General features: G+C 36.0%; 3 protein-coding genes across 6 annotated transcripts; 2 read left to right on the forward strand and 1 right to left on the reverse strand.

Moving 5' to 3' along the window:
- The first annotated feature begins 1,087 nt into the window (after positions 1-1,087).
- Positions 1,088-2,866, forward strand: LOC113735494 (putative F-box/LRR-repeat protein At5g38386). Its single transcript, XM_027262496.1, has one exon. It carries the CDS (start codon positions 1,088-1,090, stop codon positions 2,864-2,866), a length of 1,779 nt encoding a protein of 592 aa, XP_027118297.1.
- Positions 2,867-5,988: 3,122 nt separating this feature from the next.
- LOC113734471 (alkaline ceramidase) lies at positions 5,989-12,056 on the reverse strand. 3 transcript variants are annotated; one of them, XM_072082158.1, is made up of 4 exons: positions 11,997-12,056; positions 10,907-10,985; positions 8,714-9,037; positions 5,989-6,834 (listed from the first exon to the last, which is right to left on the reverse strand). In XM_072082158.1, exons 3-4 carry the CDS (start codon positions 8,965-8,967, stop codon positions 6,324-6,326), a joined length of 765 nt encoding a protein of 254 aa, XP_071938259.1. In that variant the 5' UTR covers positions 8,968-9,037; positions 10,907-10,985; positions 11,997-12,056; the 3' UTR covers positions 5,989-6,323. The 3 variants fall into 3 exon arrangements, with proteins under 3 accessions (XP_071938259.1, XP_071938258.1, XP_027116834.1); XM_072082157.1 differs by lacking the exon at positions 11,997-12,056 and adding an exon at positions 11,273-11,571; XM_027261033.2 differs by lacking the exon at positions 11,997-12,056 and having other exon boundaries at positions 10,907-11,571.
- Positions 12,057-13,282: 1,226 nt separating this feature from the next.
- Positions 13,283-21,055, forward strand: LOC113734472 (probable methionine--tRNA ligase). Of its 2 annotated transcripts, XM_027261034.2 has the most exons (17): positions 13,283-13,714; positions 14,277-14,421; positions 15,081-15,234; positions 15,376-15,525; positions 15,825-16,055; positions 16,191-16,334; positions 16,929-17,019; positions 17,181-17,287; positions 17,435-17,549; positions 17,672-17,790; positions 17,882-17,947; positions 18,131-18,259; positions 18,345-18,485; positions 18,602-18,728; positions 19,736-19,974; positions 20,084-20,185; positions 20,651-21,055. In XM_027261034.2, the coding sequence occupies exons 1-17, from the start codon at positions 13,576-13,578 to the stop codon at positions 20,879-20,881; spliced, it is 2,430 nt and encodes an 809-aa protein (XP_027116835.1). In that variant the 5' UTR covers positions 13,283-13,575; the 3' UTR covers positions 20,882-21,055. The 2 variants fall into 2 exon arrangements, with proteins under 2 accessions (XP_027116835.1, XP_071938261.1); XM_072082160.1 differs by lacking the exon at positions 14,277-14,421 and having other exon boundaries at positions 13,584-13,714.
- The last annotated feature ends 2,099 nt before the right edge of the window (positions 21,056-23,154 follow it).

The raw sequence follows: 23,154 nt of genomic DNA on the forward strand, positions 1-23,154 counted from the left end.
GTTCCTAAATAATCAATAAATTATGAGTCTACAATTAAATTTTGTTTGTCTTTGCCAAAAAGAAACAAGAAAAACAAAAACAAAAAGATCATTAGTCATAAGTATCGATATTGTAAGTACTATTCAGAAGTGTTTAATAATTTATCCAAATCTTAGTTTTTCAGTTGTTAAAATACAATCTTGTAATTTAGTCCTGGTAATCACAACACTTTTGGTAAAATATGATAGTGTTAATAATCGTTATCAAAGTTCAATCCAAAATTGATAAAAAAAAATGCTCAAAAAAGTTTAAAAAGCTTTAGGTCAAAAAGTTTAAATTTGAATAATCTTTATAGCCGTAATGGATTAAAGAAACTGAAAAACATACAAAACTTGTATTATGAGATATATAATCAAAATTTCACAATGAATTTTAGTATATAAAAGATGTCATTACATTCACTGCAAAGTACGTGAACTATTTACTAGTACTGGAAGTTTGCTGTGTTAAACCATTCAGGGCATAAAATTTGGCCCCTTGCTACAGTTATTTGGGGGAAGAAAATGTCATTTTTGTCACAGTGCAGTTTGTTAATTGAGCTGTTGACTTCAATTGACAACTTTTTAGACCATAAACTAAGCACTACGGGAACAGTTTGAGAGATGCCGACTGCTGAGGCTCTCTATTGTTTTATCCTGTAACATACATCAGAATTTTGATTAATTAAGTCTATTTATATGTTACGTATTACTCTAATGAAAATTGGCCTGAATAACTATCTTTGATTTGATGCGAGTGATTGTAAGTAAGAGATTTTAAATTCAAGATTTTTTATTTATAAAAATAAAAAAAAATAAATGTAGGTATATTTTTTTAAAATGCCTCCTTCCTTGATAAGGACTAAAAAGAGGGCGACGAACTTGATGGAATTTCGCTGAGCTGATATTTAAGCCCATTATACAGATTTGATTCTGTAAAAGCCCATCTTAGGTAAACGTATAAATACAAGACTAGCCGCCTATTCAAAATCAGTAGTAGTATTCCGCTGCGGCAACTCTTTTTCCTTGCAGAAAATTTCAGCCTTTACGTCGAGGATCAAGCTTGGAGATGGCATCAATGGATGACATGCCAGAAGACATTATAAATCATATTAGCTCTTTCCTCTCATACAAGCAAGCAACTAAAACAAGTGTTTTGTCCAAATCATGGCTGAATGCATGGCGGGCACGCCCCACGGTCAGTTTGACGTTGGATTATGAAAACTTCTCCGAGGAATTGGAGGAAGAAGGAGGTTACAGATTTTGGGATACGAGAACAAAAGATAAGAGAAATAGAAAGTTCAGCAAACACGTCAGAAGAACCCTGAAGAACTGCACCAAAGAAAAGATGGGCATAGAGGAGTTCATGCTTGTTGTAAGGGGTATTTTTATGTGGGATTCTCTTATTAAGAGGTGCTTGCAGGTGGCTGTTACAAGCGGTGTGAAGAAACTCTATCTTGATCTCTGCGGAAGTTATTTGCCTGAAATCTTCTTCGAAGCTAAATCAGTAGTTGATGTAAGCCTAAGGGAGCTCGAGTTGGTTGAGCAATCGATGGAGAACATTAGAGGGTTTGATCATCTCAAGCGACTCTCTCTATACATGGTTCAATTAGATAATGTCACGTTTGAGCACATGATTTCATGCTGCCTATCAATTGAGATCTTGGAAATTACTTATTGTGGTGGTGACGAATTTTCTCAGTACTTTGATGTGCCTGATTTAGACAATCTTTGGGAGTTTACTGTGAAATTAAAGCGTGATCAAAGTTTGATCCTGCATGAGGCTCCAAACCTTGAATCACTATTTTGTTCGAGTCATGAAGACTTTATCCGCAATATTGATGATTGGACACCTTGTTGGCTTGATTTGCGTTCGTCTCAGTACAAAAATCTGAAGACTTTGGTTCTGTATGCTGTTGGCCACTGTTACAAGATTTTGATCCAAATGGAACATAGATTTCCTCACCTTGAAAATTTGACAATCCAATATTGCCAAGACTTGAAAAGAATCAAAATTAAGAGCGACTCCCTGAAAGAAATACAGTTGGCAGATAACTGGGGATTGAACAAGGCACAATTTGACATCCCAAGCATTGTTCGATTTGTATTTGCTGACAACGAATGCAAGATCATACCAGTTTTGTCTTTTATAGCTGCATCAGGTCATTGGACTTCTGATATAAGTATATCCTGGGTTGGGAATCTAGACACTTCATGGTTTTTCAAATTGCAGAGATTGTTGGCAAGTCTAGTTCAGTCGAAAATTTCAGTTAGTCTTGAGGTTGGAGGCACCATGTCATTTGATTTCAATGAAATTAGAGATAATTTGACATATCATGGACCTCAAGAGGTGCACGAATTGACTCTAAACAGCCACAGGGAGTCTTTGTTATCATCTCCAGTCCCCGTGTTGGACGTCCTTTTTCAGATTTGTCGTCCAAAAACTATAAGGCAACATTGGATTGACATCTTGAGGAAGAACATTGAGACTTTGAAGCTCCTCTATGACGGGTTAATACTAAGAAAAAATCAAGAACAATCCCACAATTTGCAACAATTGAAGTTCTGGCAGAACAATTTGAAGGGACTGAAAGTCGAGATCTTTAAGAGCCGTCTAGTTTGGGAGGGGGACTTAAGAAAATACTACGCAGGGAAACAAAGAGAGCAGCAATTGGAAGCTTTGGATTGGGAGAATTTTTTGAAGGTAGTAAACACTCATTCAAATGCGTTGATTCACTTTGGGTTGGAATGGAAAGCATCCGTCGAGCCTGAGGGGACGAAGAGGAAAGCAACTGACAAGCCTAGGGAAGAAAAATCATCAAAAAGATCAAATTCGAAGGTGGTCTAATTATTTACAATGTGTGCTCAGTAAAACTTGTGTTCGTGTGGTCACTTTGAAAGGTTGTAATTTGTGATTCGGCATGTGGCACAAATTTTCAGTCCTTAATTGGAATGTTGTTTTACTTGATAGTAGTATTTGCATTTTTCAAATTATGAGTGCATTCTTGATCAAAATTTTGATCAATCATACTTATAGCATGTGCTTTTGCTTGGATTTCTATGAAGAAATCAGTATGGTAACTAATTAAGAAATTCAAATCAAAGAATTTATCCTTGTATGGAATTGCAATCATATTTAGTTATTATATACAATTAGAGTTATTTGAAAATTCCCTTCATCTCCTAAAATTGGAGTTACATAATAACATCTCTTTGAACATATTGATGGGTTTATTTGTAGGATTCTTGAGGTTCTAGATTGCATAACGATGGCTTCAGTACTGAATTTTGATCATTAGAAAATTTTTGGAGTTATCTGCACCAAGTACTCATGTAATAGGGTGATTACTCCGTCCAGAAGTGGTTGAAACATTGTAGTATAATCCTGGTGCCTGAACATAGAAATGGAGAATTTTCTGGTTAATTTTTGTTGAAATTTGTTAGCATAGTTTCAATGAAAGACAATGAGCTATATGTAATTGAATTGATTTAGAGGTTTGATGCATTTCAAGATAATGTCTGTTTATTGAGTTTTCAACAGGTAATGATCAAATCAGAAAGCCCAGGAAGAGCTGAAAAATGATGAGGGACTCAAATATGGTAGACAAAACTGCAGAAGATGCTGGCTGGTTTCTCCCAGGAATTGGAACAATCAAGTTTAACGCTGAATACCAATCCTGCATGCTGTAAATTGAATGATAGGGCAAGCCGGGGTGTAATGGTTCGTGACTCGGAAGGAAGATTAGTAACTACTTGGACAGCACCTCAAAATACTTGCTCTGAGCCATCATTGGAAGAACTATTAGCCATCAGAAGCTCTGCTATTCTGACACTTCTCCTTTCCAACCATAATTTGTATCTGACATGACAAGTCTGATATTGCCTTGTTTCCAAAATATGTTACTTACAACTGAGGATACATAGACAGTAGACACATACTTGTATTGAACAACCATACTTGAGTCCGAGCAACAATGATCAGAAGTTCTTTACACAGAGCTAGAGAAGCTGGAGACGCATTCAGGTGCAGTCTTACTGTCAAATTGCACTAATGAATATCCAGAAGGAAATCCTTTATGAAGGACTATATGACAGGGTTTTAGAAGACATGGAAGATAGTGAAATGTTTCAAGAATGCTGTTTTTCTTTTGTTATAAGACTAGTCACATTTTGGCAAAAATTGCCAGAACTTTGTGTGATGGAGGAGTTTGGAAGGAGACCTTTTCCCTGCCTGGCTGATGAATGCTACTCAGGATGATCTAAAAGAGCAGTTTTCTCTAGTTGTAGATATTCATTTTATTATTGAAATGTTATCTTATTGGGGAAAAGGGGGTTTTGGGGGGGGGGGGGGGGGGGGGAGAGTAGGATATGGAAGAAAGGGCCTGCAATCGATGCATCACCGGCTAGGACGACGAAGGATAAGGGATGGAGATCAACTGGAATCCAACTTCCATCGTTGGACTCAACCACCAAACCATTGACTTGATTTTGATGAAGTCTGGTTGTAAAACTCAAGTCTGTATGATGAGGAAACAAACTTGCACCTTTCTCATTCAACTCGGCCGCTCCATCCTCGATGACTCGAAATATATAAGCTGGTGATTCTTTCACAGATTCATAGTATTTCTCAACACCATAGCTTTCAAATGCCATTCTGAGTATCAGCTCATACAGCTCTGCCACTTGCATTGACTAGAAATGCATAGTTTCGCTGATCATTAGGAAACAAGAATTTGAAAAAAAAAAAAAAACAGTTGCAAAAGAAAACAACAAAAACAAGTAAACTACAAAGACATTCATGATGTTAAATTATCCTAAGCATATTGACCCTTTCTTTCAAAAGTTACTCTTACCTCCTTCCCATCTCATGGGTTGTTACCTGTGTCTAGAACAAAGCTGCACCACAACTTTGATTTTTGTTCAGAGTTTCCCTAATTACAGTCAAATCAATGGTATTCGTACACCCTGATGATTGACGTAGTTTGCTTATTATACATGCTCGCTATTTTCTCTGAAAAAAATATTCAAAATGTGTGCAAGAACCCAAAAAGAATTTGTCGATATCATTGACTAAAAAATGTGTATTGTGTACATAAATTATACTGTTTGTTACATGATTACAAAGTGTAAATAAATATTTACCTGGCATAAGGCATAATCCTTCTCTCCAGAGGATCAAAACATAACTATGAAGCATTCAACAGTTTCCATACTAGTTTCTGTCTTCTCCGTGAGGAGATCCTCTAGTGCAAGGAGTAAACCATTCTTCACTTCTGAAGCAATTTTGTCATAAGTTGCCAGAAAGAACCCATGATTCTCAAGTGCATTCTTGACTTGCTCGCTTATGGATAGCCAAATGCTTGTGCCAGGTTTTGAGTTTTCGCTGCTAAGATCCATAAGAGGAAGATTTGATGGAGCTCTGTATCTTAGTTGTAGTGGATTTAAGGCTGGGGAACCTCAAGATTGTTGAATATGTTGTTTTAAATTGTTCGAGTATAAATACTCAAGAATGTAGATATCCTCGTTTCATAAGCCATTTGCATTTGCAATACAATTGAAATTTGTCAAAGTACTTGAGTATCAAACTCTAATTTCCATGGCATATTAGTTTGGGAGTCCATCACCTTGGCCTTGAGCTCTGTATCGCAGCTCAGTCAGCTGTAGCAGATTTAAGGCAATTAGCAACCTCAAGTCGTTGAAGCACTGCTACAAAAATACTTCAACATCTGCAAAGTTTCAACCAGGCATGCAGTCACCAACGATACATTATAGGATTTGATATACATAAAAGTTCAGGACAAAGTTCTATTGAGCAAAACATAATCAGCCAAGTGATTAGCCTTCTTTATCAGTTAGTAAAACATATGACGTGTATTGATACTTCAGGTCGAAGAATTAAACATACAAATGAAGGAACAGAGAGTGAAAATCATGTCAAAATTTCAGCGAAAAAGCTTTCTAGAGACCAAATGAAAAGGGAGAAGAAGAAAACACTAAGAAGCTAACCGGTCAGGTGTTGTATCAAGCTAACCGGTCTGCTGTTGTATCCAGCGAAAAGTACATAAATATGGTACACTGGGGAACTACTAATTTTACAGTCAAAATTGAGCCACCGTCCGGACAAACAAAACAATTTCGAGCAGTCATTTACATCGCGTTTTGAAAATGTCTTGGCTGGAAGAAAAAAAAAAAGAAAAGAAAACGAAGAAAAAAGAATCACGACCACTTTTCTTTGCGCGCTTCTGCAAAGTCATTGCCCGTCTATTGTCTTTGTAAGAGGGGTTGTTTCCTATCCAGCTGAACATCTACTGTTCCTTCGGCTTTTGAATCTTCACATATGGGAGGATTCCCCAATACTTGACCTTTGGATCCCACCCTCTTTGCTGAGCACGGCAGTACATCAGAAATTCATTTGCAAAGTAGGAATTGAAACCCATGAAGACGTGCCACAAAGCATGGCCCTGTGGATTGAAGTACCAGCGTGAAATGCCCTTGCACAATAGTCGATCAAAGAGCCAGCAGACACTCCCAACTATTAGGGTGATTAAATATAGCTTTGCTAGCCGCTTTGCCAGTTTGTCTTCTGTGTAAATGTAATACTTGTACATCCGAGGGATGCACAGAAGGCATAGTAGTGCATAATGCAACCAAAACCCAACGCCAAAACGGACATACGCATGTGCAAAGGCAAACACTATGGCATAGAGGAACAAGAAAATGGGCATTGTACTACGATAATGCCAATCCCGAGAGTAAAGGATGTAAAGGTATAGAAGCATTTCCCATACCATAGGCGTTTCATCACCTTGTTGTTGCCTAAAAATAAGTTGCAGATTAAGACCACTGAAGCAATTAGGACATACAAAAGTCATAAAAGATAGAAGAACCATATTATGCCAGCTCAATGAGTATACAAACACATCATACAGCAGACAGATTTATTAAAAGTTGCATGAGATAAAAATTTAAATGAGATTATTTGGTTCTTCAACGCGACATAGTAAGATGAGACCAATAAAAAAGAAAAGAATACCGGGATTCGGTTACCGCAAAGCAATTCTTAGAAGGTAGGTGACCCTAGATTTATATCCTTGACACACAAGCCTTCATCACGTCAAAAAAATGTTTTTAAATACATCAAATCTTGATGCTGGCAATTTCATTTCATCCCAATGGCATTTAACATAACAATACCCTAAGTTAAATCATCAAACAACCCAACACAAAAGAAACAACTCATGTAAATAATATCAATAGAGAGTCAACCATTTTTTACCTCACAACATTGAGCACCGTCTCAGACAGAATCTGTTGAGCAATTTCCTACCATAGACTTGCCCTCAAAGCTAAGGTGTTAATAATGCAGTTTAAAAACACAAGCCACTATTAAGTGCAGCAAACTAGTTGTTTTAGGTATGCTTTTACAAGAGGAGTGTTAATATTTGAAATCATTATCACTTTGCCAAACAAAGATGATACAGAGATTACAATTTGAAATATATATTCATCTCTGCCATAATTGTGAGTTTTTTCAACTTCCTTTCCCTGAGATAACTAATGTAACAGCCTTCTAAAATCATACCCCCCCCCCCCACAAAAAAACAAAAAAAAAAAACTGGTTGAACATATCTCTATATGAAAAATACAGAGCCTACCATATCTATTTTCAGGTGTTGAAAAGCTATGCTATGGCCTCACAATGGGTTATAACAGAGTCTGCAGACCATATTTTTGAAAAACTGCAAATATTTGCTTGAAGACCATCTTTTTTGATGAGGGCCTTGAATATCTGAGTCTCCAGAAAAATATGCATGACTTCGAAAGATTAAACTTTAGCAAGCAATTGGAAAGAAATCACACGCTACTGAAAGAAACAGTGACAGAAAATTAGGCTAAATGAAAAGGACTGTGGATGTATTTCCGCTGATCAAGATTTTCTAAATTACTCAGCATTACACCACAAAATCCATTCGGAACAACTACAACTGGCCATGACATAATAAGCCACAGGGGCAAATAGACAAAGAACCAGCTCTACAACTGACTGGAACAGAGGAGTTGGTGTAATGTGATGAAAGGAGGCTGAATGGCATGAAATGAGCCCTTTAATGACCAGATTATAGTCAACAGAAGTTAGGCTGACAAAACAAATTTGGTGGTTGTAACTCTTAATGACGCTGAGGAAACATATCCAACACTCAGGAAGAGGATAATAGGAAATTTTCCTCAAAGCTTGAGAAAACAAGGTCCACGTACATAAGGCCTTGCGACACGAATGTCATGCATATATCGTGCACTTCTTATCACTAAGAGTTTTATAAAACTTACAACTGACAAGCTTGAAATCATGTTTCAAACAATAGCACTTGGAAGATATCAGACACTTGCAGGTGTAGGCTGGAACTTCAAGAAAGACCTAAATCTATATGCTCTTGGAGGTTGAGGAGCGCTACATGTTGCAATCTTCAAAATGCATCACGTACTAGCCGAAACAGAGGTTCTAATCTGACTATTCATCGTTACATCAGATGTCTTCCAGTTGGTTGATAAAGCATGAGGTTATTATGCAGGCTTTTGTAGTTATGAACTAACTAGAATATTTCAGCCAATTTGGAAATTTAGCAATTTTAGCAACTAGAAACAGCAAAATCAGTTATCCATGCAATCAAGAAAAACAACAGCACGAGATACTTACATGCGCTGCAATGTTGCATGATAGAGTGCGCTCCCAATGGCAAGTATCATATTTGATATGTGAAGAACACCAAACCTTTTCTCAAACCGTTGGCTCAAGGCAATCACAAGACCAACCAACGCCAAAAGAATGGCTGGCAAATTAGAGAGAGTGTTGAAAAATTCTGCAATATAGGAGGAGTAGAGATAATTTGGCTCACACCACTCGTGAGTAGATGTGACAGGACCCCAGAAGCTTGATATTCCATCTGCCATCCCTTAATTACTATATCAGTATCTGATTAAAATTGTATTTTGCTATAAGAAGCTAATAATTTCAGGGGACCTGCAAGAAACAAGCCAATGACACTTATATGAAGAAAATCGCAGATAATTGATAAGATTAAATCCAACCACCCACTATCATTTCTATCATTATCATAACACCGTTTCCGGACAATAAAATGGTAAGAGCTATGTAGACCATAAGATCCAGAAAACATGGACTTGATGCAAACAAAATCTTCATAAGTTAAACAAGTATCCCAAATCTACAGCTTAAAGAAAGACAAAAGATATTTAAAACATATTGTGTGTTTGGATAGCTTCCCATTTGCCAAAAATTATTTGATTGCATCATAAAATTTTTCAATAACCTTTTTATCTTCCCAACTACCTTTTTATCTCACATACGTCACATCAAAAAAGTGCTACAATGTTTTTTCAAAAAATAATGTCAAATAATCCCCAATCCAACCACACTTATTGCTGCAATGAATATGAAGACATGGAAAAATAAGAAACACGAAACTTGTACAAAAAGAACATGAAAGTCATTCTACTGGGGACTTGTAAAAATTGTCTAGAGCAAGTTCAGGGTGCGCTATCCACGACCCCCCTAAGAGTTTCTCATCACATGGTCAAGTATAACTGTCTTGACACATCACATTCCTTTTCATTAGATTCCATTTTTGGAAGTACTATGTATGGCTCCACCCTAGCTAAGATATAAACTATTGACACTGTCCTAAACCATAACTATACAAGAAAAGGGAAAATCCATTGCTTCTCTCCTAAAAGTTTAGAGTCACTCTAAGCAAACCATTTTAAGGTCTCTCCTGAATGTCAAAATGCTGTAGAAGCAACACGAAGAGAAGCCATTGAACCAAAGGAAAAGTCAAAACAAGATAGAATCTCCGTGAATCCCATAACGCTATGCACATAAGTCTGTCCAGAAAAAAGCACATTGCGCCAACCATAGCAAATCAACAAAAATTACTGAGACAACCTATTTAAGACAAACAGGATTCTAATGTGTGCACTTGCATACATATTATCCACACCTTTGTTTCCATAATCCAGAATAGTAACCAAATTTCCAGCAAATCTCCTCTTAAGTACTAAGAAGGCCGTTAAACATAAAGGAGACAATCGCACCACAGTAAGATCTTCACTACACTAAGTTACTGCTAACATGCCCCACAGCGAATAATGTGGAAACGTGTGACGAGATGACTAACACGACTAACATAAATACTCCACATTCATCCAATGCAAGCGACTTTCCCTAAACTCCAAAATAGTTTCATTTGCCTAAATTCGAACACTTGTCCAACAACGCTAGCGGACTGGACTAGTACCACCAAAATTTTCCACCTTGTCATTCACCATGTCCCATCATTTAAATTCCTTTGCCCCAAAATACAGCTTCCACCCCTAAAGGTAATTTTTCTTACTACAATTCGACTTTGAAGCTATTCACTAAAATCAAACAAACACATATTCAACTGATTCAACAGCTTTAAAATTTTCAACTTTTGATAAAAACCCCAGACTAAAGGAACAAAAACACATAAAAACCAAATCTTGCAATTAATTAAAAGAAAACAAGAAAAGTTACAATAACTGGATAAATCCTCTCGTGTTTTACCATATAAACAAAACCCTCATTCTACACACACACAACACACACTTATCAAACAACATAATAAAACAAAAATACAATGCATTCACCAACATCAAGCTCCATACTCTTCCAATTTATTTATCAAAGCTAAGTACAAAAATCACCAGGAAAACAAAAAATTCAACCCTTCACCTTTCTCAATAGCAATCCAGCCAAAACATGGTACCTTTACTACAAAAACACACACTACACACACAGAGAACCACACATACTCGAGAGGAAAAAATGCAAAAAAAAAAAACGACTAACCTTTCTCGAAAATCAGATCTATTTCGCCACCATTCTCCTCCTTCAACAGAATCAACACTATCTCTCCCCTATTTATACCCTACAATTTATGTCAATTACAAGATATATCAACGATATTATATCTCAAAAAATTGAATATCAGTCGGAATTTTTATTATTCCAAAAAAAACAAAAATCTTCCTTTCATTTTTTTGATTTTTGGGTGGGTTTTGGGGAAAAGGATGTTGGATTCAATTCAACTTTTAAAAAAGAAGAACCCAAAACGCCGGTCTTTAGATTCGTCACTGTACACGCGGTTTAGACGTTAACTTTCCTAGGCGCGTGTGCGAGTGTATAGCGCGGTGCAGCGTGTGAGTCGACAGACACCTGTGGGCGTTGTGGGCCGTTGGATTGGATGTGGTTTTTAGCGTCGGAGTGGGGAATCGACGGTGGTGAATTGAAGTGTTGATGTGGCGATGTTAGAGCTTAGTCACTCTTCAGGTGACTTGGTTTCCTTCTCAAAAAGTGAGAGTTTAGTTCCCCCTTTTTTGGGGTTATCCTAATTTGGCCCGTGCATTTATTGTTTTTGACACATTCTAGTACCAATTCTTTTTCTTGTTCAAGAGACAATGACCTAATTTTGCCGCCACCTCTATTTTAATGCCTCCATTTCTCGTCCTCCTTTGCCACCTCTCTCTTTCCTCCTCTTCTACTAATGTAGGACTTCAAACAAAAAGAAGCAACGGTCAACTCTTAAATGTAATATAAATGAATTAAAATTTGTTGTCATTTCAATTTATTGTATATATCTTAAGTTTAAATGGTTCTCTTTATCCTTTGTATCTGAATAAAATAGATCAAAGACTTATTTCTCCATTAAAATAATGGCAATGTTTAGTTTTGGAGTAAAATTTATTTTTCTATTAAAATAATTACTATTACAAAAGTTTGTGTACTTCTAGGGGTCAATGTAGTTAATGGAAAGGTAAGGGTAAATTCATCCATAGGAAAGAATTTTATAAAATGTAAGGGGCGTAAATCTAAAATTTTTGAAAATTTTGAAATTGTAATTTAATTTTGTTAAATTTGAGGGAGATGGAGGGGCAGTTACCAATCATCACAGCGCTGTGGCTCCGCTCCTTACCACCTCGCATTCCCTCCGCCCTTTCTCTTCAGCCCTATTCCAAGCCGCCTTTCTTCATTTTGCCCCTCACTTTATAATTTGTTGAGTCATGTGATTAGGTCATGCCACCAAATAAAAGGGAAAAAAAAAAATAAGGGAGAAGGGGTTGCGGAAGGGAGCAAGGTGGGATTAGAGGTGTGGGCTAAGGTGGAAAGGAATTACATTTGTTTGGACGGAAGTTTATTTGGATAATTTATTTGAGATAATTATTATAGTATTTTTTGTTATGTAATGTATGTAGGATAAAAAAATGATTGAAAAGATAAAAAGGTGATTGAAATTTGTGAAACAAATTATTTTATCTGAAATCATGCCAATCCAAACAAACTGAAATATCCAACATTATTTACTTGGATAGCTATTATTTGCACAAAAATTATTTACTTGGATCATCAGAGATATATTCTCTAATACATATTTTAATCTTTTTAACAATTTTTTTATTTCACATATATCATATCATAAAAAATGTTATAATAATTATTCTAACTAATATTTTAAATAAACTCCTATTCAAACATTGTTGATCAGTTTGTCCGAATGTATTTTTTGAATAATTTTCAGATGCTTTTTAAATGTATTTTTAGATATTTTTGAGCGGTGTTACTATATGATTTTAAGAATTAGGAAATCCACTAAGAAAGTCAAAGTCAACATCTTTTATGCTACCACTAAAGAACCAACACTTTATTCCATTTGCAACATGCGAAAATCATCTTAGCAAACTATCAAAGCATCAAGCATCAAATTTTACTTTTTGTTCCTTAATAACGAAAATAACACAAAATTTTCATTGTAAATGAAACCTTCTCACATGCAAAAATTAGTTCAATATAATCCATCCTTTTTTTTAAGCATTCAACATAATCCATCTTAAAATACTAGATTTAGTAAAAGTTATTCTAGCATACAAAAAAAAAAAAAAAATTTAATTGAGTGTCACTCTTGAACAAATGCTTTAACATGATTTTGATCTGAAAAAATAGTTTAAAACGTCTATTACATTTCGTTAAATAAATTTTTTTATCATTCATGATTTTGATTTGAAAAAAATTATTTAAAACGTCTACCATATTTCATTAAATAAAATTTTCACATTTATTTTTAAAATATTAATTTTACGTCCTTCTCATCCTAAGTTTTCAACTTTTTCTAGTCTGAAATTACTGAGCTATATTCATTTTCCTTGCATATGATCGCGTAGTTTAACGGCAATAACGGAATCCAGAAAAAGAAACGAATATTTATTACCCGAAATTTATCTATTCTGATTCTGTTGTTAAACCCTAAATTCCTTCACTAAGCCAAAAAGTCTAGCCTTGACACTTTCCTCATTTTTCCCATTTTCACCATAGCTTCCTTTCTCCTCTCTTGCCACCGCCTCCACCAGCTCTTCCGCCTCCGCCGCGGTCCGTTTCACCTCCTTAGACTACACACGCTCACACACTGTTGTCCGCCTTCAAAATTGTTAAGTTTTCGTTGCTTTTCTTCGACAATTACCAGAAAAATGGGCGACTTGGAAAACTCGGGGAAGAATAATCCTCCCCAAAATGTTAAGCTACCGATCCCCGGGAAGCGGAATATTTTGATAACAAGTGCTTTACCGTATGTGAACAATGTTCCTCATCTCGGCAATATCATTGGCTGTAAGTTTCATTGATTTATGATGAATATTTTGAACAATTTAGTTTGTTTTGTGTGCATGTAGTCGTTGTTTTTTTTTTAATTGACTCTCAAGTTTTAGTTTTGGATTTTTACTTATTTTTTGATTAATTTTTTTTTTTATAATATGTGGTCTTCTTGACCAATTTAGTCGGTTTTGCGTTTATGGATGAGATAGTTAAATTGTTTGTTTGATTTTCAATTTTCAGTTTTGGGGTTTTAATGATTTTTTGTTAAATTGTTTTGCGTATGTTCATGACATGGTTAAATTGTTTGTTTGATTTTCAATTTTCAGCTTTGGGGTATTAGTGATTTTTTGTTACAAGTGTTGATAAATATGTTTATCTCTTGAACAACTCTTTTGGTTTTTGTGTGTAATGTTTGTGATGGTTGAATTTTCCTTTTTGTATTCTCAAGTTTAAATTTTTTTAAAATTCTTTTTACTGATTTTTTTGGATGAATTTTTTTTATGTAATTAAATTGATGTATCCATCCTTGTGCTGTAATTGGTGTTGTGATTCTGTGTTTAAATTTTTTCTGGTGTAGGTGTGTTAAGTGCGGATGTGTTTGCGAGGTACTGTAGGTTACGAGGGTACAATGTGATATACATATGTGGTACGGATGAGTACGGAACAGCTACAGAGAATAAGGCTCTTGAAGAGGGAGTTACTCCTCAGGAAATTTGTGATAAGTAATTTTTTTTTTTTTTGGGTTTTGTGGGCTTACAATTTTGGTTCATTAGTTTTAATTTTTTGAGTGTTAATTGTGATGTATGTATTGATTCTACATAGATGCTTAGTTCGTATTTTATTATTTATCCTTTTCTTTTTGCATTTACTTTATGCCTGTTATGTTGAGAATTATTCAGTATCTGTTAGAGAAAGTACAGTTCCTGTTATTGATTGGAAATTTAGGTCGCACTAAGAAAATGGAAAAGTTTATACAGATTAGGTATGTAATAACTTAGTTCCATGCTTCATTGAGAACTCGGAAATTAAAGAGTTTAAGTCCATCTAGTTGAGCTATTACTATTCTTTTTTCATGTAAGATATGAACTGCAAAGGGATTGATCTCGATTTTGAGATTATGAAAGTTCTTGTTAGCACTTCATCATTTTCTACTGACAAGATGGGTTTTGGTGGCAGTTTGATTCTAGAGTTCTGAGTGTTCTCATGCTTCTCTGGTAATAGGTACTCTTTCGATAGAAAATGACATGCTGTTGCTGCTGTATCATTTGTGTGTACAGTTCTTCATTACTTGAATTATATGATACAACACTCATCAATATGATCACTTTGACTTTTACTACGAGCATGTTTTTGTACTGAGGTATTTTATTTCTTCTTGTAGATACCATGCAATCCATAAAAGCATCTATGAGTGGTTTGATATTAGTTTTGATAAGTTTGGACGTACTTCAAGTCCTGAACAGACCAAGGTTTGCCAAGCAATTTTCAAGAAATTATTGGAAAACAATTGGTTGTCCGAGAACACAATGCAGCAGGTAAAAGGTTATGGCATGCCTGAATATTTTCCGAGAACAGGATAATGCTGCTGATCTTAATTCCTCTTATCAGCCTCATTTGGCAATTTTTCATGTTTGCAATATGGGAGCGTGCTGACCAGAACTACATTGTGAATGCAGCTTTTCTGCGATACATGCCAAAGATTCTTAGCTGATCGATTTGTGGAGGGTAGTTGTCCACATTGTAATTATGATTCTGCCCGAGGAGATCAATGTGAAAATTGTGGAAAGCTTTTAAATCCTACAGAATTACTGGATCCAAAATGCAAGGTGGTTTGTAACAGCCATTCTTCTGCTGACGGTGACCTACTTCATAGATGCCGAAAGAAGATACACTAATTTCTTTTATTTTCTTTCAAAAAAATGAAGCTGTTTAATTGAATCTATTGCAAGAATTCTATCATGCAATTAGCTAATACCAAAATTTTCAAGGCTCAAGTGTTGACTTTTACAAATCTAATTTGGTGGAAACTTGAAGGAAAAAGAATGCTTATTGTTTTTCTTCCTTTTGCTCGAGCTACATACAGCGTAATTGAGTGATGACAATTTATTTTCTATTTTCTGAGCAGGTTTGTAAATCGGCTCCACACATTCGAGACACGGATCACTTGTTTTTGGAGCTTCCTTTGCTGAAGGACAAATTAGAGGCATATATAAACGAAATGTCAGTGGCTGGAGGATGGAGTCAAAATGCCATCCAAGCAACAAATGCATGGCTTAGAGAAGGACTGAAACCAAGATGCATTACTAGAGATTTGAAGTGGGGAGTTCCTGTTCCACATGAGAAATATAAGGACAAGGTTAGTTGAGGAAAAATTTGAAGGGTTGGTTAATGCCTTGCTTAGTATCTCCTTTATAAATGGTGAGAATACTATTGACTCTAGTGTTTGTTTGATATTTAAACTGTTAAACTTACTCTTATTTTTTATGGTTAGGTTTTTTATGTGTGGTTTGATGCGCCTATTGGATATGTATCAATCACTGCATGCTACACAACAGAGTGGGAAAAGTGGTGGAAAAACCCTGAAGAAGTGGAGTTGTTTCAGTTTATGGGCAAGGATAATGTTCCTTTTCACACTGTATGTAACTTGCTCTTGAAGTTTGAGATGCTTGAGCAATATTAACATTTTCCATGGATGGTGGGGTGGTGATTACCGGTTTACTCATGCATTTGCATTAAATGGTTGTGATTTTAACCTAAGTGATGGGTTAAATTAATTGACAATTCTTGCTATATGCGTGTATATTTTTATGTCCTTTCTGCACAGTATTTTGTGTCATCTTTTTGGAATCCATTCAAGAAGGAAATAACTATTTGGGTTTTTTTACAGTGAACGAAATTCTTTTCCTAGAACAGGTGTGATTTTGCTGTTCTTGTTTGAGTGGGTACTAAAATGCACCCTTGTTGGTAGGATTATTGGCTAGTTCTTAGTTCCAAAGTTCAATCTCCCCCCCCCCCAACCAAAAAAAAACAAAAAAAAGGGTCATTTCCCCTTTAAACAAACAATGTTTCTTCTGTGACACTGCAATTAAGATTTGATTTGTTAGATTTGTAAAAAGAAATCAACTTAATGCCTGAGGAATTGTTATTAAAAGTTCTATTATTGTGTCTCATTTCTTTTATGTTGCTCATGATCATGTACAGTTCTTCTCTAAACCCCCCCCCCTTTCAGGTGATGTTCCCTTCTACCCTTCTTGGGACTGGTGAAAATTGGACTTTGATGAAGACGATCAGCGTAACGGAATACCTGAACTATGAATCAGGTTAACAAAGAAACTACTAGATTTGTAAATTGAATATGCTATGTGTCCTGAAGATAATTTTTTAGGCCAAAATGTGACAAATAATTTCTGCATTTCATTTTGCTCATTCTTCATTCTATAATAGCTTGCCATGTCTGATTTTTCTGGTTGGTTTTATGCAGGAAAGTTTTCAAAAAGTAAGGGTATTGGAGTTTTTGGAAATGATGCAAAAGATACAAATATTCCTATAGAAGTATGGAGATATTACTTACTGACAAATAGGCCAGAGGTGCTTTCTTTTTACTGCCATCTTCAATATTGTTTTTTCACTTGACGGACATTGGCAACCAATCTTTTTTCTGCTCCCACTCCCTGCATACACAAATATAGATGCACATATTTTCCGTCAGCAGTTCTTATGACCTGGCACGTATAGGTATCAGACGCCTTATTTACTTGGGATGATTTACGAGCAAAATTAAATAATGAGTTGCTGAAAAATCTTGGCAATTTCATCAATCGGGTATTGAACTTCATTGCAAAAGCTCCAGGTAGGTTTTGTCCCTGTATGACTTATCTTATACATATTATGTATTGATAGCAATATTCCATATTTTGAACTTTTCCTTGTTGCATCTCATGTTGTATTCAATTGCAATATATGGTGCTACAGGTTTAGGATATGGTTCCATCCTTCCTGATGCACAGGATGCAGAATCACATCCCTCAACCAAAGCTTTGGGAGATAAAGTTGGTGAGCTTGTTGAGCAATATGTAGAAGCCATGGAGAAGGTGATTGAGCCATGTGGTCCTGTAAATGAACTGTTTTGCTTGGAAAACTTTTCTCCATTTCATGCTATCAATGAAACATCTTTTCTTGAAGGTAAAATTAAAGCAAGGTTTGAAGATCGCTATGGCTATTTCCACAGAGGGAAATGGTTATCTGCAAGTAAGCCTCTAACATGTTTGCATTTGTGAGAATTCAATTTGTCAATGTTGGCTTTTGAGTTCTACTGATTCAGGGTTACTTTCGAGATTTTCTTGTCTCAAAGATGAACATGGGGCTATTTGACAGTTTCTCATTGTTGATTTGCCTAAAGCATAAGAATAACTTATTCAATCTTGTTAATAGGAGAATGAATTCTGGAGACTCTACAAGGATGATCAACCTACGTGTTCCATAGTTATGAGAACTTCTGCTGGACTAGTGTATCTCATTGCCTCTCTTTTAGAACCTTTCATGCCATCTTTTTCCATCGAGGTAATTGATTGTAGCATTGTAAACTAGATTCTGTTTTAGGACTTGTTTTCTGAAATTCTGATGTCTTGCTCTATGTGATACACAGGTTCTAAAGCAGCTCAACCTGCCTCTTGAACAAATTTCACTTTGTGATGAAAAAGGTGATATTGAAAGGGCCAAAAGGCCATGGGAGATTCTTTCTGCAGGTCATAGAATTGGAACTCCTAAACCATTGTTCAAGGAGCTGGTATAGATTCTAATTTGTTGGAGGATATGTCCTGGATTGGCTGTTTTGATTGTAATTAATCTAAGATGCAACAAACATGTGATTGATTATAATGACTGAAAATCCTGTGATTGCAGAAAGAAGATGAAGCTGAACTGTACAGAGGGAAATTTTCTGGAAGTCAAGCTGATAGGGCTGACAGGAAATTGAAGGAAGAAGCCGAGGCAAAGATTAGTGAACAATTAAACAAAGCAAAACTTTCAGGTTTTGCTGCTTTATATTTATCATCTGTCCTGTGATTGGTCATAAGTTGTTCTGGAGTGCTTTCCTTCTGTGTATCTCGATATTTTGTCATTATCAAAATATGTTAGGCAACCTTTTTTGTTATATGCCACTTTGTTGGGGGTTAAATCTCGAAGCTGCTTCATCTAGCTGCTTTAGTGGTTTCTGATTTGATTATAGCTAAGTGAAAGCAGTTAAAATGATATTTTGACCATTGAAATATGAAATAGACAGTCTTGGCAGTTTATGGGGTGATATAATTTCAATTTGAATCTCTGTCCTGGTTTGCTAGAGTCATTAATAGGTGTCAACAGTATTATTCTTTTGGTTTCGTTTGATGGGCAATCATTTTTCCTATGACTGGATTTACATATCCTACAAGTTCATCCTTTTGCAAGATCACCTAAGAAATTCATGATTTAGTTTTCCAAAGTTGAATTTGACTTGCTTTTCAGAACAATTCTACTCCACTTCCTGCAACTTACCAACATAAGATTCAATGGGGCTAGCTTTTGCTGCATCTTGTTTCCTTGGCTGTTTTCTTTAATTTCCAATGGCTGGATGAGTCCAGTCCAGAGCAGTACGTCTGAGGTGAATTCTCAGGCTTCTGCAGTCCTTAGGTTTGTTAATAATTGAAATGTGGATACCAGCCTTTTTGATACTTTCATCAGCATTGCAGCATCAGTTGTCTCTTATAGAATTCAGCATCAGTTGTCTCTTATAGAATTCAGCATCCTCAATGTGGTGTTTTGCTTTGTGACACCTTTGACTATTGTCAGTGGAAGCATTATATGTTCCAATGCTGACTGGAGTGCTCCCAATCAGCTTACCACAACTATCATGTGTCAAGTACTGTCTGTAAAATAGTTTCGTTGAATGTTTTGCATGATTGATGAAAACCTGTTTGCAAGTTGGCTACAGAATATACAATGTGACACCTGACTAGTGAAATTGTTGCTTACCTGAAGTTTTTCTGCCTCTTCTTCTAGATGGGAATGCAAAGAAGGGAAAGCCAAAAAAATCCGCTCAAGGTGCATCTAAGACTGCTTCCCTTGCTGAAGCAGAAATATCAGTTAGTAGACTTGATATCCGTGTTGGTCTCATTAAAAAAGCTGAAAAACATTCTTCTGCTGATTCACTGTATGTGGAGGAGATTGATGTTGGTGAACCTCAACCACGAAAAGTAGTTAGTGGCCTTGTCAAGTACATTCCTCTAGAAAAAATGCAGGTTTCTGCATCACCTTTTTCTTTTCCATATATTTGTATGTGCTTGTTTAAAAATTTCTGAGGTTTATGATTTCCTTGTTTAATATTCTTAATGATGATTGATCTGTCAGAATCGGAAGGTTTGCGTTCTTTGCAATCTCAAGCCAGCAAACATGCGGGGAGTAAAATCTGAAGCCATGGTTCTTTGTGCTTCTAATAGTGAGGACACCAAGGTGAGCAACAATATTACTGTTTTAAGTTATTAGTCTGGAACTCGTGCTTTCAAGAGTGCGACTACCCTTCAATTGCTCCTTCAGGCATTCATTGCTTTCGCCAAAGGACCGAAAAGACTGAGAGGATTACTTGTAGTCAAACAACCTTCACTGATTACTGATCCAAAAAATACATATATAGCTCATCTCTTCCTCTGTTGCTTACCTCCATTATTCAGCTTCAGATTATTCGTTTGTCTGGGCTGATGTGTCCTTCAGCGTACATACATTTAAACTGCAAAACATGGTGCATTGAATTAAGGGCTTGGCTTCTAGTTAATTGAAAAGCGGATGATCGCATTTTTTTTTTGGACAATCTGTTGAAACGGATAAGAGTGCTTGTGCCAAATGCATTGGTGAACTTGGAAAGAAGTCTTATAGGTTCACAGTACTTGTTAATCATTGTGAATGCTTATCACATGGTAGGTTGAATTGGTTGAGCCACCTGAAGGTGCTGTCATTGGTGAAAGAGTGAAGTTTCCAGGATGTGAAGGCAGTCCTGATGACCAGTTGAACCCTAAGAAAAAGGTGTGGGAAACCGTTCAACCCGATCTGCGGACAGATGAGGAGTTGGTGGCCTGCTATAAGGGCATCCCGTTCACCACCTCGGCTGGTGTTTGCAAAGTCTCATCACTCAACGAAGCGAAGATTAGGTGATTGCTGCATTGAAATTTGCTAATGAAAAACATTTGAATTACAATTTTGCTTTCTATGATATTTTAATGTTCTGCTTGGTTGTCATGTTTCAATTGTCAGATCAATTTTGGAATTATGAAATGTAATATATTGACAAGAGTACAAGATTTATTGGCAGATTGGTGCTTAATTGCAGTTACAGATTTTCCGTTTACACTTATTTATTTTGAGGACATAGGTTAGTTCGAAGTGCCTTGGACACTTGAATTGAAAAATGGACAGTTACATTGGAGGCCGAAACTCACTCGACTTGAAATAGTCTATTATTTGTTTACAAATAGCTGTTCACTACGAAGTTCCAACTACTACGTGCTATATATGTGTTACAATTTAAAGTTTGAAGTTCTGGAGCGCGAATAGGGAGGTGTGAAAAAGGGTGAATGCGGCTTGTAGAAATCACAAGGTCCTGTGGATTTGGAGCGCTGTACATTGTGGAGTACTTTCTTCGCCACTTCACAGGGATTTTGGAATTATTTAGTTACATTTGCAGGCCAAGGCAAAACTGAAGGATATTAGGACCTTAAAATATGGTAAAGAAACTTGATATGATTGTCTTGCAAGTTGCAATGAACGATCGGGCTTTCCTTTTGTGCATTCAGCACGGAATGTGTGAAATAATGCACTCAATGATAGACTGGTAGGTGAAAAATCCAGTTACGACTTTTACTTGGGAAAAATGGCCATTTTGGTCCTTCAATTTTTTAATTATATCAATTTTGTCCCTTAATTTTGTTTTAGCCTAATTTAGTCCTTCAACTTAAATTTTGTATCCAATTAAATCCTTTTACGGTGGCACCACCAATTAAAACATTTTCGGTACAAAAGTCACCATCCACTCAAGGGTAATATTGGGACTACATGTCAAGGCCAATACTGAAATGAAGAAAATAAAGATTTGGTCAGTTAGAGGAGAAAAATTGGTTTTTAATTTAATTAGGGAGGAAGATTTAATATTAAGTACCAGTCCAAAGAAGCATCCAATTATGCACCCATTCTGACTCGACCAGCACCTCTTACACGTCCTTGCTCCAAAACCTTCAATGCATGTCCCTATTTCACTATTCAAGCCTCCTATACTTCTTTCTCGTCCTCTGTTATCCTGTTGTCACTTTTCCTGCTACAATTGTAGTGACATTAGCTCTATTGAATTTGCATATAATTGCACCCTTTTCTGTAACTCCTAGTACATCATGGTCCTCTCAAAGCACTAATACTGGGACACTACTACCACCAATGCCAATCCCCACAATGAAGTTTCCAAACTCCAAAGAGTAACTCTACTCATATGAAGCCAAATGCAATGACAACATGGATTATGTCATTGGAAGAGCCCAAAATTCTTCCAATCTTGATTCTAGATCATTGTTGTTTGTCACTTTCATTTCTTACCAGAATCTTTCTCCCTTATTTGAGTAGTGTTTCTTTTCCCCTATTATTTTTCCTTTATCCAATAGATTTTTATTTTAATCAAGTTACTTTAATGAAAATGTAATAGAACTTTTGCAAGTAACAAGGGATGGTCATAGAACTTGCAGCATCTCCAATGATTTCAATGATGGGTTGTGTAGTTCCAAATCATGCGCCCACACTGGAGATGGATGATGGTGGATGTGAGCGGCTGTGGTGGAGGAGGTGGTTGTGAACCTTTACAGCCGTAGAAGCTCAAGAACGGTGGTGGAGTTGGAAAGTATGTGAGACTTCATTAAGTTTAGAGATAGAAAGAGAATGTGTAGTTGTTTTTGAGTGATGGATGATTAATTGAAGTTGATGAAGAATGTAAATAGGTGGTGTTTCTAGTTCATCCTCAAAGTTTTTTGTGAGTTTATGAAGAAGATGACCCAATTGTTGTAGGGTTTTGTTTTTGCAAGAACTTTCTACTTATCCCCCTAATTCAATAGTAAATTTACGTTCTTCCCGAAAGTTATGAAAAAACTATTTTTCTTCATTTTAATATTGGGCTTCACCTGTATTTCCTATACTACCCGCAGACATTTGGATCAAAATTATTTTAATTGGAGGTGCCACCGTAAAAGGATTTAATTGATACAAAATTTAAGTTAAAGGACTATATTAAGGCTAAAACAAAGTTAAGGGACTAAATTGACATAAGTAAAAAGTTGAAAGGACTAAAATGGCTATTTTCCCTTTTTCACTTACCTCAAATTTGAAGAATTCCGGATGACTTGTTTGAGCATGTTAAGCTCTGACCTCAAAATTAACCAAGAAATTAGCAG

The sequence above is a fragment of the Coffea arabica genome, chromosome 3c (genome assembly GCF_036785885.1).
Source record: "Coffea arabica cultivar ET-39 chromosome 3c, Coffea Arabica ET-39 HiFi, whole genome shotgun sequence".
Lineage (NCBI taxonomy): Eukaryota > Viridiplantae > Streptophyta > Magnoliopsida > Gentianales > Rubiaceae > Coffea > Coffea arabica.